A 15,753-nucleotide genomic window follows, 5' to 3' on the forward strand; every position below is an offset into this window, starting at 1 on the left:
CCTACAACCCCAGACAACTGACGCCCCCACAAGCGAAATAATTTAAAACAAAGATAGATAGAGCGAGCTTGCAAAAGCCCCGCTGCAGCGACGCGCTCCCCCTTGCTGGCCCAGGGAAGCAGCTTCGGGCTCCTCCCGCTTCGGGCTCAGCAGGGTCGGGAAGCCGCCGCCTCCGGAAGGGCGGAGCGAGCGAGCCCGGCTGCGACTGGAAGGGGAGCGCAAAACGATGGCGGAGGAGGAGGAAGAGCACGAGGCGGGCTGGGATGCCTTCCTGGACCGGTTCCGCGGCCCCGAGCGCTACGCGGGCGCCCTCAGCCCCGAGAACTGGGAGCAGGTGCGTCTCTCCGGGCGGCGGGACGAGGGCGGACCCGATGGCCGCGCTCGGCTACACGGGCTCCTGGGGAGATGCCAAGTTCGGGGAGAGTCTCCAGCCTCTTAGTTTTATTCTCTTTTCGCCAGCCTCTTGCCGCCCCCCTTTCCGTCCTCTCCAACAGCCCTGCCAGGTAGGCAGAGGGATAATGGCTAACCCAACGACGGCCGGTGAGCTTTTGGGGGGAATTGGTCTGCAGTTTTGAATGTCGGTATAGGACCCGAGTTCGAAATCTCCCACTCGCCCGGGAAGTTTGCTGGGGTGGCTTTGAGCCGGTCACTGCCTCTCTCAGCCTGTACGACCTCGCAGGGTTGCTGCTGTTGTTGGGATGACATGTGGAAGGGGGTTGGATCATGCGCGCTGTTTTGAGCTCCTTGGATGAAAGGTAAGATACGAAGTAAACAAACACTTCTGCAAACCACTAGTTCCCAGTCTTCCTCCTAACCACTGCAGGGCGAGGGTTGATGGTACCGATCTTAACAGGGTTATTTGTTGTAAGCATTGCTGGTTAGCTCTACTAAATTATGTTTGAGCCAGAGGTCAGTTCTGGAGCCTACTTTCAACTTCAAGGCATATGAACCAGCAGTAAAGATGAGAGCGCTTCTAGAGCTTGTGCAGAATTCCTTGCCTCCAGTGTTAAAAACCAGTCATCTCCCACACCTGGATATAGAGAGCAGGATATAGAGAGCAGTTTGTTGTACAGTGGATGTTGGCTTTCTAACCAAGGGGTAGGATGTGTGTTGTGACGTTAGAGTAGGTAGCATTTTAAACCTGCATATTGGGTTGCAAGTTCACAATACATGTCAGTGTATAAAAAAAAATTTTTTTAATTGTAACCTGAATTTGGGAACTTGTGACTCTGCAGACTTTGCTGGACTGTGCTCTCCTCTTTGCTGTCCCTTGACCATGCTGACTGGGGCTGATGGGCATTGGAATCCAACAACATCTGGAGGGAGGGCCAGATGTTGAATTCTGGAGGGAGGGCTAGTTGTTGAATAAGATGATGAATTCTCTAGTCACATTTTTCTATACTGTTTATTAAACTAGTTTATTATTAACTAGTTTATTGATGATATAGTTTAATAAACTGTAGTTTAATAAACAATGGTTTAGCATTATGTGCTAACCTGGCCAATGTGTCTTTCTTGGTAAACAAGAATTGGCTTGAAAGGATAGAGAAATTTAATAGAATTCAATGTCGGATATTACAGGCTCTATATCTGTTACATTCCTGTTGGTTTTGTTTTTTTGTAACAGGAAAATGGTGGCTTTGAAGGTTTAGCAAGGGCAGATGCTAAGTCTGAAATTACTTACCTAGAAAGCCAAGAACTATGAATTAAGTGAATTCTTTAGAAATAACCAGGGACAAAATTCAATGTATGGAGGGGGGAAATGCAAGTTCTTCTGTTAAGTATCTCGAATAAAGGCTATATTTCCAAAGACATGTGGCTATTTTGAACCCTTTTCTTCTATCCTTGGTAACTTGGGCTGTCTGCATTTGTTGACAGGAATTTGACCAGATCCCAATGTTCATGAGGAAAGCTCCTGCTGAAATAGATCCTAAGCAGAATCCTGACCTTGCTTGTCTTCAGTCTATTATTTTTGATGAGGACCAAACAACTGAAGGTAGTCTCCACTTACATACTGCAAATGTATCAGCTGATGAAATTTACGTTGTTCTCGCAACACTTTCTCTAGGAATCAAAGGGCATAATTGTTTCGTCTCAATCAGTTCAATGTCTTGAAAAGAGACATCCCAGCTTTGTCTTACCAAGGCAGGTGCTCTGTTGTGTCCCATTTGAAGGAGAAAGGCTGACAGTGCAGTATAGCCTCTGTCACAACCGTTGTCCAAATGCTGCAATAGGTGTCCACAGATAAATGAGCTGACGGCCCTACTGTATTCCCATTTTGAAAATAAAGATATTAAGCCAGAGCTTTAAGGTTAACAACCAAGTGTTTATATTGAAAGGGCACTGTCCCATTTCAAAAAATATATATTGGGGCTCATAGAACTTGTAGAAATTTAACTTGGCCGGCACGCGCAGCTCCATAAAAAATTGAGAGGTTATCGTAGCATTAAAAACTTTAATAGCTGCAGAAATATCCTTGACCCCCTTTGGTGTAAAAGAAAAAAAACATAGCACAGCAGGCTGATTAGCTTGAGTTTTCTGGGAAGCATAAGATCTGTACTTTATCTGTTATAGATAACTTGACTTTTAAAGGAGTGCTTATGATTGCTTTTCTAACATTGCAATGTTTATCTTTATTGGTGTTTTTCAAGCCCAGACCTATAAGAATGAGGGCAATGATTATTTCAAGGAAAAGGATTATAAGAAGGCTGTGATATCCTATTCAGAAGGACTGAAAAAGAAGTGCAATGACCTAGAATTGAATACTGTTCTTCATACAAACAGAGCTGCAGCCCAGTTTTATTTGGGTAATGTATTGCATTCAAAATTGTGCCTAGCTCAAATTCTATATAGCAGAAAAATATCAAAGGTAGAACTTTCTCCTGTATGTTCCAGCAGTCATAAAGTTGTTTTTGAATTTTTTTAAACAAACAAGTAGTATTGAGGATGCTAAATTTTAGACCCATATCCTTGTTAGATGTTAATTTAGCAGTGTATGTGGAGCTCCCAAAGAAAATAGGCACCACTGAGTTAATTGGGACTTACTCTCAAATATGCATAATATTGTGTCTGGTTTGGCTGTCACTATCCACATTACAGTGCTTTAAATTTTGTTAGACATAATTTGATCCAATGTATTCCAGGTCCCAAGATTCAGTATGTGCAAGCAGAGATGTCTCTTGAGCAGCTAGTCTGGATTAAAAAAAAAGAATTGAGTGCTGTTGGTTTTTAATAGGGATGAATAGCCTCAAATGCAGATTCTGAAAAGAAAACCAAGAAGTAATAGGTTGTGTTGAAGTTTTTGCAGCAAAATCAAATTATTATTTATCAAATACATTTTTTTAAAAAAGAAGGGCAGCTTTTGGAATCTGCATCTTACCTGTTATAATGCCTCCTCTTTTCGTTATCCTTATAAATTAATGTCATATTTGAAGACCTCACATGTCTTGCCTCAGTGTAGCCCAGTGTTTCTTAGGGAGCAGTAACATCTTTTAGATATCTTGGAATAATTTTTGATGAGAAGGGATCTTGGTGCCATCAGATTAAGAATTCCATTGTAAATGCGCAAAGATCTTTCAGAGCTATCATAAGATTCTTTTACAGAAAAGGAGGTCAATATGTTCCTGCTGCCTCCCAGGTCTTTGTTGCAAAAATACTTCCACAATTGATGTATGGCACCCAGATATTTAATTGTCAAAAACTCAAGTCCCTGGAATCTGTACAAACTAAATTTTACCGCTCCCTACTAGGGTTACCTACCTGTGTCTCCAACACTGCCATTAGGCTGGAGGTAGGTCAACTCCCTATTAATGCCAGGATATGGATCCTGAAGATTCACTTCTGGCTAAAACTCATATTTTCCCCAGTGGGAGTGGCTCCATTGACTCTACTAGACCCGTTCCAGTCTAAATGGAGATTGTCGCTTTATGAAAAATTGAAGGGCCTGGGGCTTTCCCCACAAGAACTTATAGCCTCAGGTTTTGAAAAGGCTAAAATGATGGTGAGCCAGCGAATAGGAGATGTAGAGCTTCAGGACCATATGAGCAAGATAGATAAATATCCAGCTATCCAAGATTATGGAAAAGGGTTTAATCTAACCCCATATTTGCTGGATCTACAAATCGCAAAATATAGGCGGGCGTTTACCCTTACCAGATTTGATGTACTGCCATCTGCCTTACTAAAGGGCAGATACGAGGGCACACCCTATGCTGAACGAGTTTGCCCATGTGGTCTGAAGGAGGTGGAAAAGGCTTCACATGTGTTGTTACACTGCGACCTTTACGGGGATATCAGGTCACTGTTTATCTCCCCTATCGTTCAGAAATTTCCAGGTCGATCTGAATCTCAGTGGCTGAAAATCCTACTAGGAGATAAAAACCCAGAAGTAACACTGAAAGTGGCCAAGTTTTCTGCGGCCGCGATCAAGCGGAGGGCATTAGCTGTAAAAAAGTAAAAGATCTGACCCCTGGACAAGCCCCCCCCTTTTTTAAGTCTATACATATATTGTAGTGCATATATGAGTATATATGTGTGTGTGTGTGGGTGTGTGTGCATATGTGTATTGTTTTTATGTATAATTTTACAACTTTTAATTGACACCATCATTCCCTCGTAAACTACTGTTGCCTTGTATGTTTTTGTTGTTTTTTTTTCTTCTGGTCTATGACCGTAATAAATTTATTCATTCATTCATTCTTAGGGAGCAATTTGCCAGCCTCTCTTAAAAATCCAATGTAATGACCCAGGTTTTACAGAGGTATGTTTTGTTTAGGTAACTATCGCTCTGCTCTCAATGATGCTATCGCAGCAAGAAAACTGAAACCCGATCACCTCAAGGCAATTACAAGAGGTAAAAGAATGTTCAACAGTTGCATTTTAATAGAGGCCTCCATGTAATTAAGAAAGTGGGGGCACTGTATAACAGCAATAAAAGTTTGTATAGAATATTCTTGAAAAGTAAACTTTCAAAGTGCCATGAAATAATAACATAATGCAACTTAAAAGGGTTGTGTCTACTTGAGATAAAGAGAAGGAAGAAGCATGGGAACCTTGGAACGAAGTTATTTGCAGTATGTTAGGGGCAGCATGTGGTCTGAAGGCACATGAGACCACCACTCCAATGAAGCAAAGCAGGTCTTGGTCTAGTTAGTATCTGGGAACCACGGGAGGATGCTGAATGCTGTTTGGGCTCACTAGTAAGGAGGGAGATGGAAGATGCTCGCAAATCCACCTGCCACATCCTTCCCAGCAGGCCTACCAACTTTGAGCCCTGCGAGTTTTGTTGGGACCAGGAAGAAGAAAGAAACAAGAGTTGAGGCTTATTGCCACCCTTGTCTTTTTTGTTGATGTTTTTGGTGGTGTTGCTACTTTGGAAAAGGAGTGGGAGATCTTTGCAATTGGTGCCCTTATTGTAGTTTAGCTTTGTTTGCCTTATAGTGGAACTGTAAATTTGTTATTATTTACTGGACATGTTTTTATTATTTGTTATGTTGTTCCCTGCTCTGAGATTGAAAATGGTGAAGAGTGGGTTATAAATACTTCTAAAAGTAATGATAAATGTAGGGTCATGCTAGGTTGTATGATGGAAGAAAAGTAGGGCATAAATGTAAGAAAATAAATGTCAGCCCAGAATTGAGGCCTCTATGGCTCTTCAGTGCCTTCAGTCTGGAAACAAATTGACCAGCGTAAGTGTACCTCCCTGTTTGCCACACTGATGTTTTAAAAATTAGTTGAGTGTATCTGTGTTTGCTGCGGACATATGTGAAACAAACTACAGTGGTACCTCGGGTTAAGAACTTAATTCGTTCTGGAGATCCGTTCTTAACCTGAAACTGTTCTTAACCTGAAGCACCACTTAAGCTAATGGGGCCTGCTACTGCGCGATTTCTGTTCTCATCCTGAAGCAAAGTTCTTAACCCGAGGTACTATTTCTGGGTTAGCGGAGTCTGTAACCTGAAGCGTCTGTAACCCGAGGTACCATTGTATTGCTTTTCTAGGAGCACTGTGCCATTTGGAACTTAAACACTTCTCTGAAGCCATAACATGGTGCGAGGAGGGATTGAGAATAGATCCAAAAGAAAAGAAACTTCTGGAAACAAGAGCTAAAGCTGATAGACTAAAGGTTAGAAGGGGGCAAAAGGAAACCTGTTTATACAGTAGACTACAGTGGAACAGCATTCTCCTCCCCACAGTAACGATGTAGCTTTGTCTGTCTTTCAGCGCACTGAAGAGAGGGATTTCAGAAAAGCTAAATTGCAGGAGAAGAGGGAACAGTCTCGGAAGGAGGCCTTACTCAAAGCTATCAAGGTAGCTTTTTCTTTTGATGGGAAGAATTGCCCCTGGGTATTTTAAATGTGTAAAGATGTGGATACTTGCCTCATATATTTTTCTTTTCTCTTCTGATGTAGGATCGGAACATCAAATTGTCTCTAGCATCCTCTAAGGAAGACACAACGATATCAGCAGACCTGGCTGAGATGTCTTTAGATGGACTTGGCTCAGAAAATGATATCGGTGCCAAAGTCTGTTTAGATGAGAATGGCAGCCTAACCTGGCCTGTGCTGTTCCTGTATCCTGAGCATGGGCAAACTGACTTCATCTCCTCTTTTCATGAAGAATCGAGGTGGTTGTTTTGTAAAGCTGAATTTATATAAATCCAAATGAACATAATATGGAAGGGAGAAGGCATTGGGTTCAATTCACACATTTTATTTGCTGTGTTTTCCAGTACTTTGGTAAGACCATTCAGATCTTCTGAATGTGAAGAGTAGGAGTGGGAGCATGCCTGCCAGCCTCATCTGCTAATCTCAGAGTAATGTCTGAACAAGTCTTCCCCGGCCTGATGCCTTCCATCAAATGTTTTGGGCTACAACTCATTACAGCCCCAGCCAGCATGGGCAGTGGACAGGGATGATGGAAGTTGTGGTCCAAAGCTTTTGGAGTCTTAGAGCATGTTTATATGAAGTGGTGTTTGTGAGCTATTTTAGAGACTCTGATCAGTGAGAAGGTAGTTATTTTTGGATTAACCTTAAATAAGGGAATAGATTTATGATCTTCCTGAGCATGCCTATTTTGAAAAAAAGCATTGAAGAATTTAATTTTTAAAAATACTGCGTTGGTTAGCAGCCTTTAATGAAGCTACATTGCTTTGAATTCGAAAGGCGTCAGTGTACAGTATCTACTCGAATTCAACTCTAGTAGTTGCTGAAGCTGAACTTAATGGCTTGGAGAGTAACATGATGCATCTTGTGTTTCAGATTTATTGACCACTTAATGGTCATGTTTGAAGAACTACCTCCCTGGGATGTAGAAAAGAAATATATTCCTAGTGAACTGGAGGTAAGATACAACGCCTTTTGGCATTTATCTGTCCTTTCTTAAAATGGATATTCTAATATATATAACCCTGAGCAGTGTAGCCCCATGTGGGATGCCTGGAGCCTAGACCTTTTGTACCCTAAGGAGGTGTGGGAGGGGAGCAATGGGCTCTAGCAGAGGTGGAGAGAGAGGGGGGACAGGAAGGCTGAGGTTAGAGGGAGTAAAAAGGAGCCTTCCAGCAAAGACTGAGAGAGCAACCACACTTTGCCTTCACACAACAGTATACCAAGCAACAGCTTCATCATGGAGTTTGGCAGAGCCTAAGTCAGCCTCTACCTGCATCCCAGGCCAAGAATGGGAAACTTATGGCTCTTCAAATGCTGTTGGGTCTAAAATTACCATCTTCGTTGATCATTGGGTATGCTGGGGTTAATGGGATTTGGAGTCCAAAAACATCTGGAGGGCCAGACTCCCCAACCCTGATATAGCCACAGATAGGTCAGACAGGCAGAGAATAATCTCAAATCAGAGGGTTGTGTTATCCATAAACAACTGCAAAATTGTTTTTAAACTTTCATTAAGTACTTAGATTTGTAGGCTTGAATAAAAATTCATTTATTTAGCTCTTCCAAAGGCTTGAAGTATATGGCAAGCAATAAATAGAAATAAAATTAAATCAGGTAAAAACAACCCCTAAACTACCACAATTCTGGACTCCCAGAACTTGCCCTAATAAATTGCAGTCTCAAATTGAAGCAATAGAAAGGGTTTTTCATCACATGAGTAGTTGGTTGTTAGTATTATGGATGCCCTGCTGACCTGCATAAATAACGTACTAAGCCTTACAGGTAATGTTGCTTGTCCTTGTTCACATATTTGGTTGATTTGTTTCTCATATTAAATTGCACAGCTATATTTTGAGGATGAAGAAAAAGGAGAGATATACCAGATAAACACAGAAACCACATTGCTACAAGCGCTGCAGCACCAAAGGTGAGATTCTGAGCTGGGGACTGCATGTTACTCATCTTTATTGTCAAAATGACACGTGTGTAATGTTGAATCAACAGGATCCATCTACTTGCTTCAAAAAAACAAGAAGGTGTTTTTTTTTTTGTCTAACAGTAATCTGACAGAGAAATAATTGTTCGTCAGCAGATTCTGCTGTTAAGGATACAGTAGTCTTAGATATCCACAGCCAACAGAACTGCCCATATGTTGTCGCTTCAGATTAGAGGTATCAGCTTCAGCTGAAGCTTATTCATCCATTTCCCTACAGGGCTGCCTCAGTTTTCTCTTGGTGGCACCAGCTAGACGTGACAGTTACTTACGGAAATAACAATGCAAAACCATTGCACTGAAAGGTGGCTGTATTTTTAGACTGCCTTGCAGCAAAAGGCTAGGTGACCAGCTTCTAAAGAAAGGGTAATTTGCTGCAGTTGCGCCTGCCTGAACTTTTAGAATGCCATGGATCTTCGCAGTGGGGACATCTCTTCTTACCAACCTAGCCTTTTAGATTTTCCAACAGTCAAAGCAGGGGATGGACTTGAGCATCGTGCTGTGGTGAGCATTCCCTCTGTGCAAACATTTCAGCTTGCCAGACAGAATGAAGCCCACCTTTCTCTCCACTGTGCGCTATTCTGCAGGTTCTCCTGACCCCTGCCCAGAGCCAATTTCTGGGCATAAGAGCTTCTGCTGACTGGGCTTGTTAGGTGAATCCCACCCATATTATGTTTCTGTCCTATCTTCTTCCAGATTTGTAGAGCAGGCTGAGAATCTAACCTATCAAGTTATTCCAGTACCTTTCAGTGTGGAATGGGGTGGGGAAACGGGATGGTAGTGTAAGCAAACATGCATGCACAAACACAAGCATATAGGTTATCTTAAAATGTTGTGAGCCAAGACTGGAGGTTGACTTTCTAATTGTTTTTGCAGGTACTTCATAAAAGCTGGGACTCCTACCTTTTTGGTTTTGGTGAAACTTGCACCTTTCTCTAAAAACTACTTCTTTGGGAAGAAGGTCCACTGGCTAAAGTGAATGAACATTTTTTTGAGGGGGTTGGGGTGGAATACAACACATAATGGAACACGGCCTTTATAAACTGAAAGATCAACATTTTGTACACATGTATCTTCTTCTACAACAATTGAGATGGCAGATTTCCTAATCCTAACCACAGAAACGGCACCTGCACTTCTATTTAACTGGGGTGAAAAAGCATCGTTCACATTTCCTTAAAAGTAAAGGAAGAGAACAAAATGGGGCATACGTTAAGTAGAAAACCTCACCCTCCACTGTCAAAGGCAGTTATGTCTCTGAATACCAGTTGCAGAGTATCACAGGTGGGGAGAATGCTGTGGCACTTGGGTCCTGCATGCAGGCATCTCGCACGTATCTGCTTGGGCACTGTGAGTACAACATGCTGGATTATATGGGCCTCTTTTTCACCTGATCCGGTAGGGCTTCTGTTACGTTATTCACCTAGATATTTAATACACTGAGTTTTGCTTTAGAGAAACAGACCTCCCCCCCCCCAAAAAAATATCTGATTAGTTCTTGAAGTATCCAGTTTGCCATAAACCATGTTAATCTCAATGGGGCTTCTACTTGCAGCTTGGGGCAACACAGTATAACTTTACAGATTTAAGTGCCATAAAATAAGTGTATCTAGGGATCAGGGAGCATACTTGCATCGAATGCTATGCAAGCACAGCTAACAATTCTGTTTTAGGAATAGTTAGAATGTGGGGGGGGGACCCCTAAATGCCCGCCACCTGTTGTTACTTTTCCAATAGATTCATACAGAGCATTTGCCTGCTCAATAGGCACAGAGATTAAACCACAGCTGCGATTTATTCACTACTGTCTTGTGCACTTCAGCAAAGGAATGTGGAATGCCATTGTTGAGAGCTTTACAATTTTGCTGGCTTTTTGCTGTGACAAGATCGCATTAACCTATCCAAAATAGGTTTTAAAAGGAGCTGGATACATTTTATATGTTCTAAATTATGGTTTTAATTTCTGGAGGTACATTTCTTACGCCTACCCAATTGCTAAAGTTATGGCCGCAGTAGCATCCTTCTCCATGCTGCTAATGTACAAGAAGTAAAAAAAACCCACATAAAATGACTTGTTTGTAGAGTACAATATCTCAAGGATGCGCCTTCACACTGAGTCTATCTATGGCATCCCTCTGTATACAGCTTAATTGTTTTTGAAGTGCTCTCATGCAAGTGCTTTCTGAACTTGGAACTCACATCACTTTTCATGGAGGTGGGAAGTAAACGCAACTTAAGGCATAAGGCAAGGGATGTGCTGCACAGCAACTTACTCCTGAGTTCAACCTATATAGAAGGGCAAGTACTACCTGAACAACCCTGGCTAGTGCTTGTCTCCAGGGAAAAGGAGGTACCAAACTGCTGCTTGACTTTTGAAACTAGACCTCTGTTGTATAGCAAATAAAGAACAGGAGCATTTTACAATAAGGTACTTTCGGCTGGGAAACAAATTCATTACTGTACTGCATTTAGATTTTGTTTTTTTACCACACCTGCTGTTGCTCTTTGGAACGTAATGCTTTAATATAATCCATGGTAGAATTAAAAACCAGTCACCTTTTGGCTGGGAAGAGCATTTTACCTTTTCAGAAGTTGGTATCAAATATATTTGATATCAGAAGAGATTTTCCCTAGATTGGACCAAGCACAGTTAGGAAGTCATAGGTGCCCTTAAGCTGATACCCATAACTAGCAAGGCTGCAGACACCTTAAAAGGTTAACATCTGGTCCTTTAGAAGACTAGGGGGAGCAGAGGGCAAATGAAGTGACAAATCCTTTTTCAACTGTAGGCATCTGCTTACGAATTTTTCATTTTCAAAAAGAAACCTGTTACTTGCATCAAGTATTTTGGTGGCATTTATATTGTCTCATAATTGTCTGACCAAGTATTACTATTACAATGAGATGTCTCATTGATCAACAAGGAGTCCAGTGTTCTATGAAAGGTTGATTAGTGCATGGGCTGCCAATCCAATGATGGCTGGAAAATTTATAGCAGAACAGGCTGATCCAAGCACCTGTGAATCCTGCTTGGAGGAGCACTCTACAGCAGCAACCCAGGCCATGGCTTCTGCCATTTGCAGTCCATCTTTTCACAATCATGCCCATGCAGGTTATTTACCCATGTGCTTACAATGTTGAAAGGTGAGCAGCCATATAGTAGAGGCTCAAGCCATTGCATGCGATGCAGCACAGGTTGCAGAGGGAAGAGAAACCATGATAGATGCTTAGTCTGCTTGTCAGCTCCCTGTAATGAGAATCCAGTTGACGCAGCCGCATAAAGGACTTATGCGGGAACCACCCAGCATCCTCTCCCAAGCCATAGCTTTGCTCAATCAGGTGCATTTCGGCCATAATATCTGAAGTCACTTGCCCAAACCACTGAGCGTTTAGAGCAGCAACTATGACACAAATGAAGAAGACTGTAATCTGGAAAGGAAAGATAGTTATGCTATGAACTATTTATTGTCGGGTAGCATCAGCTAGTATGTGGGGGGTTTTCATATCACATGTAGCTGCAATCACTTTGCAGGAATAATATTCGGATTCATGGCTGGTACCTAGGCAGGTTCCTGTGGCCCCAGCAGTGCATATCATCCTTAAAATAACCCTGTGGGTTGGCCATGCCATTGCATTTTCAAATTAGGATTAATAGGGTATATTTTGGTGCAAGATGTTCCATTCCTGTGCCAAGTCACCAAACTGTGCCCCTTTGCTGCTCTGCCCCTCCACCTACTAATACTACCCCTTACCAGCCGTGGTGGTAGTTACAGGAAACAGAAAAAGTGCCCTGCTAGTAAGTGTGGGTGGCTTCTCGGTCCGACCACTTCTTCCTAAGGCAGGCATGCCATCACAAGCGAGGCCATGTAACAAAGCAGAATGGCGGACTAACGGATGCACGTGATATTTAAAAGAGGGAGCCCACTACCTGCATGGTTTCTTCCTCGTTGAGAAGTTCGCTGGGGTGACACATGGCAAATATGGTCAGGTTGATGAAAGCACAAGCTGAGCCAATGTGGAAGTAATAAGGGAAGAGGCAACTCTGAATGAATCCGAATGTATGTTGTGAGAGATTGTTGCCCATCACAAAACCTGCAAGAACAAGTGGGGCGAACACAAAGGAAGAAGGTTATTTAAATGATACAGATGCTAAAAATAATAATGAATAGCTATTTTTTAAAAAGCCAATGGATACAGAATTAACAGATGTAAACAGTTTTGGATAATCTCTTCTAGCTTCAGAATGGCTTATTTCCATTGTTTATTAGGATTTTCCACACTTGGGGTTTTACCTTCACATCATCATCATTCAGCTGCTTGGTGTCTAGGAATATAGACTCACCAATCCAGAAAGTACCAGTAAATCTTCTTGCCAACCAGTGTTATCCCTATTTGCCCAGCCTACATCTTACTGCCAAGCTAAAGTAGCCCTTTTCCCCTTTCTGAATTCACTGCATATGCCAGTCCAGAGCACTCCCATTTCTCCAAATGTCGAATCCCTCCCTAAATAAATTAACTCTGATTAATTTGGCCTTTAAGCATCTCTGTGCAAAGAGTGGGGCTGTGGAACGGTCCCAACCTACTGGCTATAAAAGTCACCCAGATCTGCATTCCCCAGAAAGTTGAAAGGAAAACCAAGTGGAGCACTTTCACTAAGGTCGAGGGATCAGCATCTGTGGACATGGTACTTCAAGAAGAAAGTCGCTTGCAACTCCCTTGGCCAAACTTCAACTTGGGAGACACTCGTTTTACCTGTTCAGACACACTGAGAGGCAAAAGAAAGTTACTTTAGCTTCAAAGTAGTCAGAAATGTCCTGTCCCCTCAAAAGTAAAGTGTAATTGTCACATGTGTTCTCTCTCACACCATATTTCTTAGGGGTATATGTTTTGTACTGCTGCTGTGAAGGAGTTGAATTTAAATGGACCAGCTAATAGTGCTTAACAAAATTCTCAGCCAGTGCTCCCAAGAGAAAGCTATTCTGAGACATCTGTGAACAGTGGCGCTCATAACCTCCCCTTTTGACTAGACTGATAAAAAGATGGCCAGGTCATCACACCATATGCCACCAGAAAGCCAGGTGCAGGTTTTAAAGGCTTTGGGCAACATCTGGAACCATTAATGCCAATGAGCATTTAACCAGTGATTACAGAGGGATGTGGGTTGCATTTGTAAGGACTTGGAACACAGACTTCTTATTTATTCATTTTTCCCCAGCATTTATTCCATGGCCTTCAAATTACAGTGGAGGGAAGCTTCTCTGTTACTTCAGGTAAATTCTGACCCCAGTCAATGCTTAGGCTGGGTAAAGTAGGTCTGGATTTAGCTCAAAGCAATTATTCCAGCCTACCAAAAATTAGGGCCACTTGTCACAAATTTATGTTGTAGTCCGACAACAGCTGGAGACCCAAGTTTGGGAAACCCTGCTAGAGGAAATGTTCCATGTGTGGTGGTTGCCATGTGAGGGGCACATCAATTATTATGGAGAAATTCTTTAAATGTCCAGAGTGCTCTAACAAAGTAGAAGCAAAGGGCATAATGTAAATTTTGGTATGGGCCAAAGCCATTAGAATGGTGTGGGCTAGCAGAAACTCAAACTCCTACATCATTAGTATCTAGAAACCCACAAGCAGGAATGAAAATAATTACTCAGTAATTGTCTATAGCAGGTCCCGCAGCCATCCCACCCGGTCACCCTCCAATCACCTACCAAAAATACACTTGCTGTTACAGACCCTCAGGTGGAGAATCAACTACAAATGTAGATCCCAACTAATAGTTGCTCACCAAAGCCACTTGCTATAACAAAAGAGTCCATACCTGAATTTATTTTAAATGGTTTTACATGGTTTTTATTGCATTGTGAAACTGCTTTGAGAGGCTTCATGGGAAGTGACTCTTAAATTGCTATGGATTGCAGCAACATGCTCCTTATTCCAAGCAGTAAAATATTTTCAGCAGGGTAACACACATCCTGATTTGAACAAAATACTGCATATAATATAGGAAAAGCAAACTAGGAGAGTAACAGGTTTTTTCCACTCCTTAAACTTCCAAGTACCTCAAGATGGGTAGTTTACTTTCAGAGAAACACATAAGCTGACACTTGTCTTCCTCATCCCTTCAACCTGCAACACAAAAGGGAAACTTGGAGGCTAGTAAAAGACAAATAACGTATTCCCCAAGGGAGTCTCAGATAAATTGCAATTGGGAGTACATGAGCGAGAACTCTGCATAAAGGAATCCCACGATTATAAATTGCACTCTTTGATTCCCCTTAGTATAGCGGTACTGTCACGGTACCTTCAGTCTGAAAGAATAGCAGGTGCTTCAGCCGAGTGGGTGGCCAAAGACATTTCAAACGGGTTTTCAGCGACTAGCAAGTTGAAATATTAACTTCAAAACAAAACTTTCCTTACCACCGATGAATAATGTTGCACTGGTGCGTTTTTCAGTGTGTCACTCAGACTCCCCGCCGCCCAAGGCTAGAATCTCAGAAACACAAACACTGCACTAGCAAAGCTGCCGGATCAGATCCCAAAACAAGAATGGCATCTTTACCATCAAAATAAGTAGGGTCGGAAAGGATACGATCAAGAACCAAGCACAACACTCAAAAGCAGCGGATCCACACATCTCACATCAAACGGTCCCCAAGCGCGGCCAGATAATTGCATAGAAAGCATTTCGCTGTGCAAACAGACGGAACTACAGTACATCCCGGAACTGGGAAGGAAAGTCCCCCTTGCGGCAGGAATGCAGAGACAGACTGGACTGGGCGATAGGGAAATCCTCGTGCTAGTGCTAAAAAGGAGCCAGAAACGCAAGTGGAGGGGGGGCGTGTCGCGATGTGCAAGTTTGCACAGGGGGGCTTTTCTCTTTTGCAAGTGCTCTTCTACCTACGACTGGAGGAAACTTCAGCCCGTACCCCAGCAATCGTGGGCAAAACGGGTGACAATCCGAGAGGGGAGCGGCCCCCTCGTGGCAGGCAGTTGCTCAGGCGGGGTCTTTTGGCCAGGCCACACTACTAGGCTGCTCAGCCAAGGACTGGTCGGCGCGGAGCTTGCAAAGATCACCCCAGATCCTCCTGGTCCCCCACCTACCTCCTTAGCCCGACTGGGTGGAGGCGAACCTCCCTTACCCGACTCCCTTCTGAGTTAGGGGTTGCCCACCTCGTTCTTCCGACGGATCTACCCAGTTCTCCTTTTCCCACTCCGAGGCGGGGCCAGCGGTGGGTGGGAGTCTCGGCCTCTGGAGAGACGTCGCCTTTGCCCTAGTTTATTTTTCCTGAGCCCCCATCATCACTGAGGCTTTTACAGCTGCTCCTTTGCTGAGGTGGAAGCTCTCGACACCATAAAACCCGAGGACAGATGACC

At 42.9% G+C, this 15,753-nt stretch overlaps 2 protein-coding genes across 6 annotated transcripts; one reads left to right on the forward strand and one right to left on the reverse strand.

The window, feature by feature from the left end:
- The first annotated feature begins 165 nt into the window (after positions 1-165).
- Positions 166-10,810, forward strand: TTC4 (tetratricopeptide repeat domain 4). Its single transcript, XM_028733376.2, has 10 exons — positions 166-334; positions 1,879-1,996; positions 2,652-2,807; positions 4,775-4,852; positions 6,000-6,124; positions 6,223-6,309; positions 6,411-6,625; positions 7,260-7,341; positions 8,231-8,313; positions 9,256-10,810. The coding sequence occupies exons 1-10, from the start codon at positions 227-229 to the stop codon at positions 9,356-9,358; spliced, it is 1,155 nt and encodes a 384-aa protein (XP_028589209.2). The 5' UTR covers positions 166-226; the 3' UTR covers positions 9,359-10,810.
- LOC114598959 (transmembrane protein 205-like) lies at positions 4,728-15,753 on the reverse strand. 5 transcript variants are annotated; one of them, XM_028733391.2, is made up of 5 exons: positions 15,550-15,753; positions 14,439-14,505; positions 12,963-13,144; positions 12,308-12,471; positions 4,728-11,808 (listed from the first exon to the last, which is right to left on the reverse strand). In XM_028733391.2, exons 3-5 carry the CDS (start codon positions 13,060-13,062, stop codon positions 11,509-11,511), a joined length of 564 nt encoding a protein of 187 aa, XP_028589224.1. In that variant the 5' UTR covers positions 13,063-13,144; positions 14,439-14,505; positions 15,550-15,753; the 3' UTR covers positions 4,728-11,508. The 5 variants fall into 5 exon arrangements, with proteins under 5 accessions (XP_028589224.1, XP_028589222.1, XP_028589220.1 ...); XM_028733389.2 differs by having other exon boundaries at positions 15,481-15,691; XM_028733387.2 differs by lacking the exon at positions 15,550-15,753 and adding an exon at positions 14,939-15,107.

Source organism: Podarcis muralis, chromosome 5 (genome assembly GCF_964188315.1).
Source record: "Podarcis muralis chromosome 5, rPodMur119.hap1.1, whole genome shotgun sequence".
Classification (NCBI taxonomy): domain Eukaryota; kingdom Metazoa; phylum Chordata; class Lepidosauria; order Squamata; family Lacertidae; genus Podarcis; species Podarcis muralis.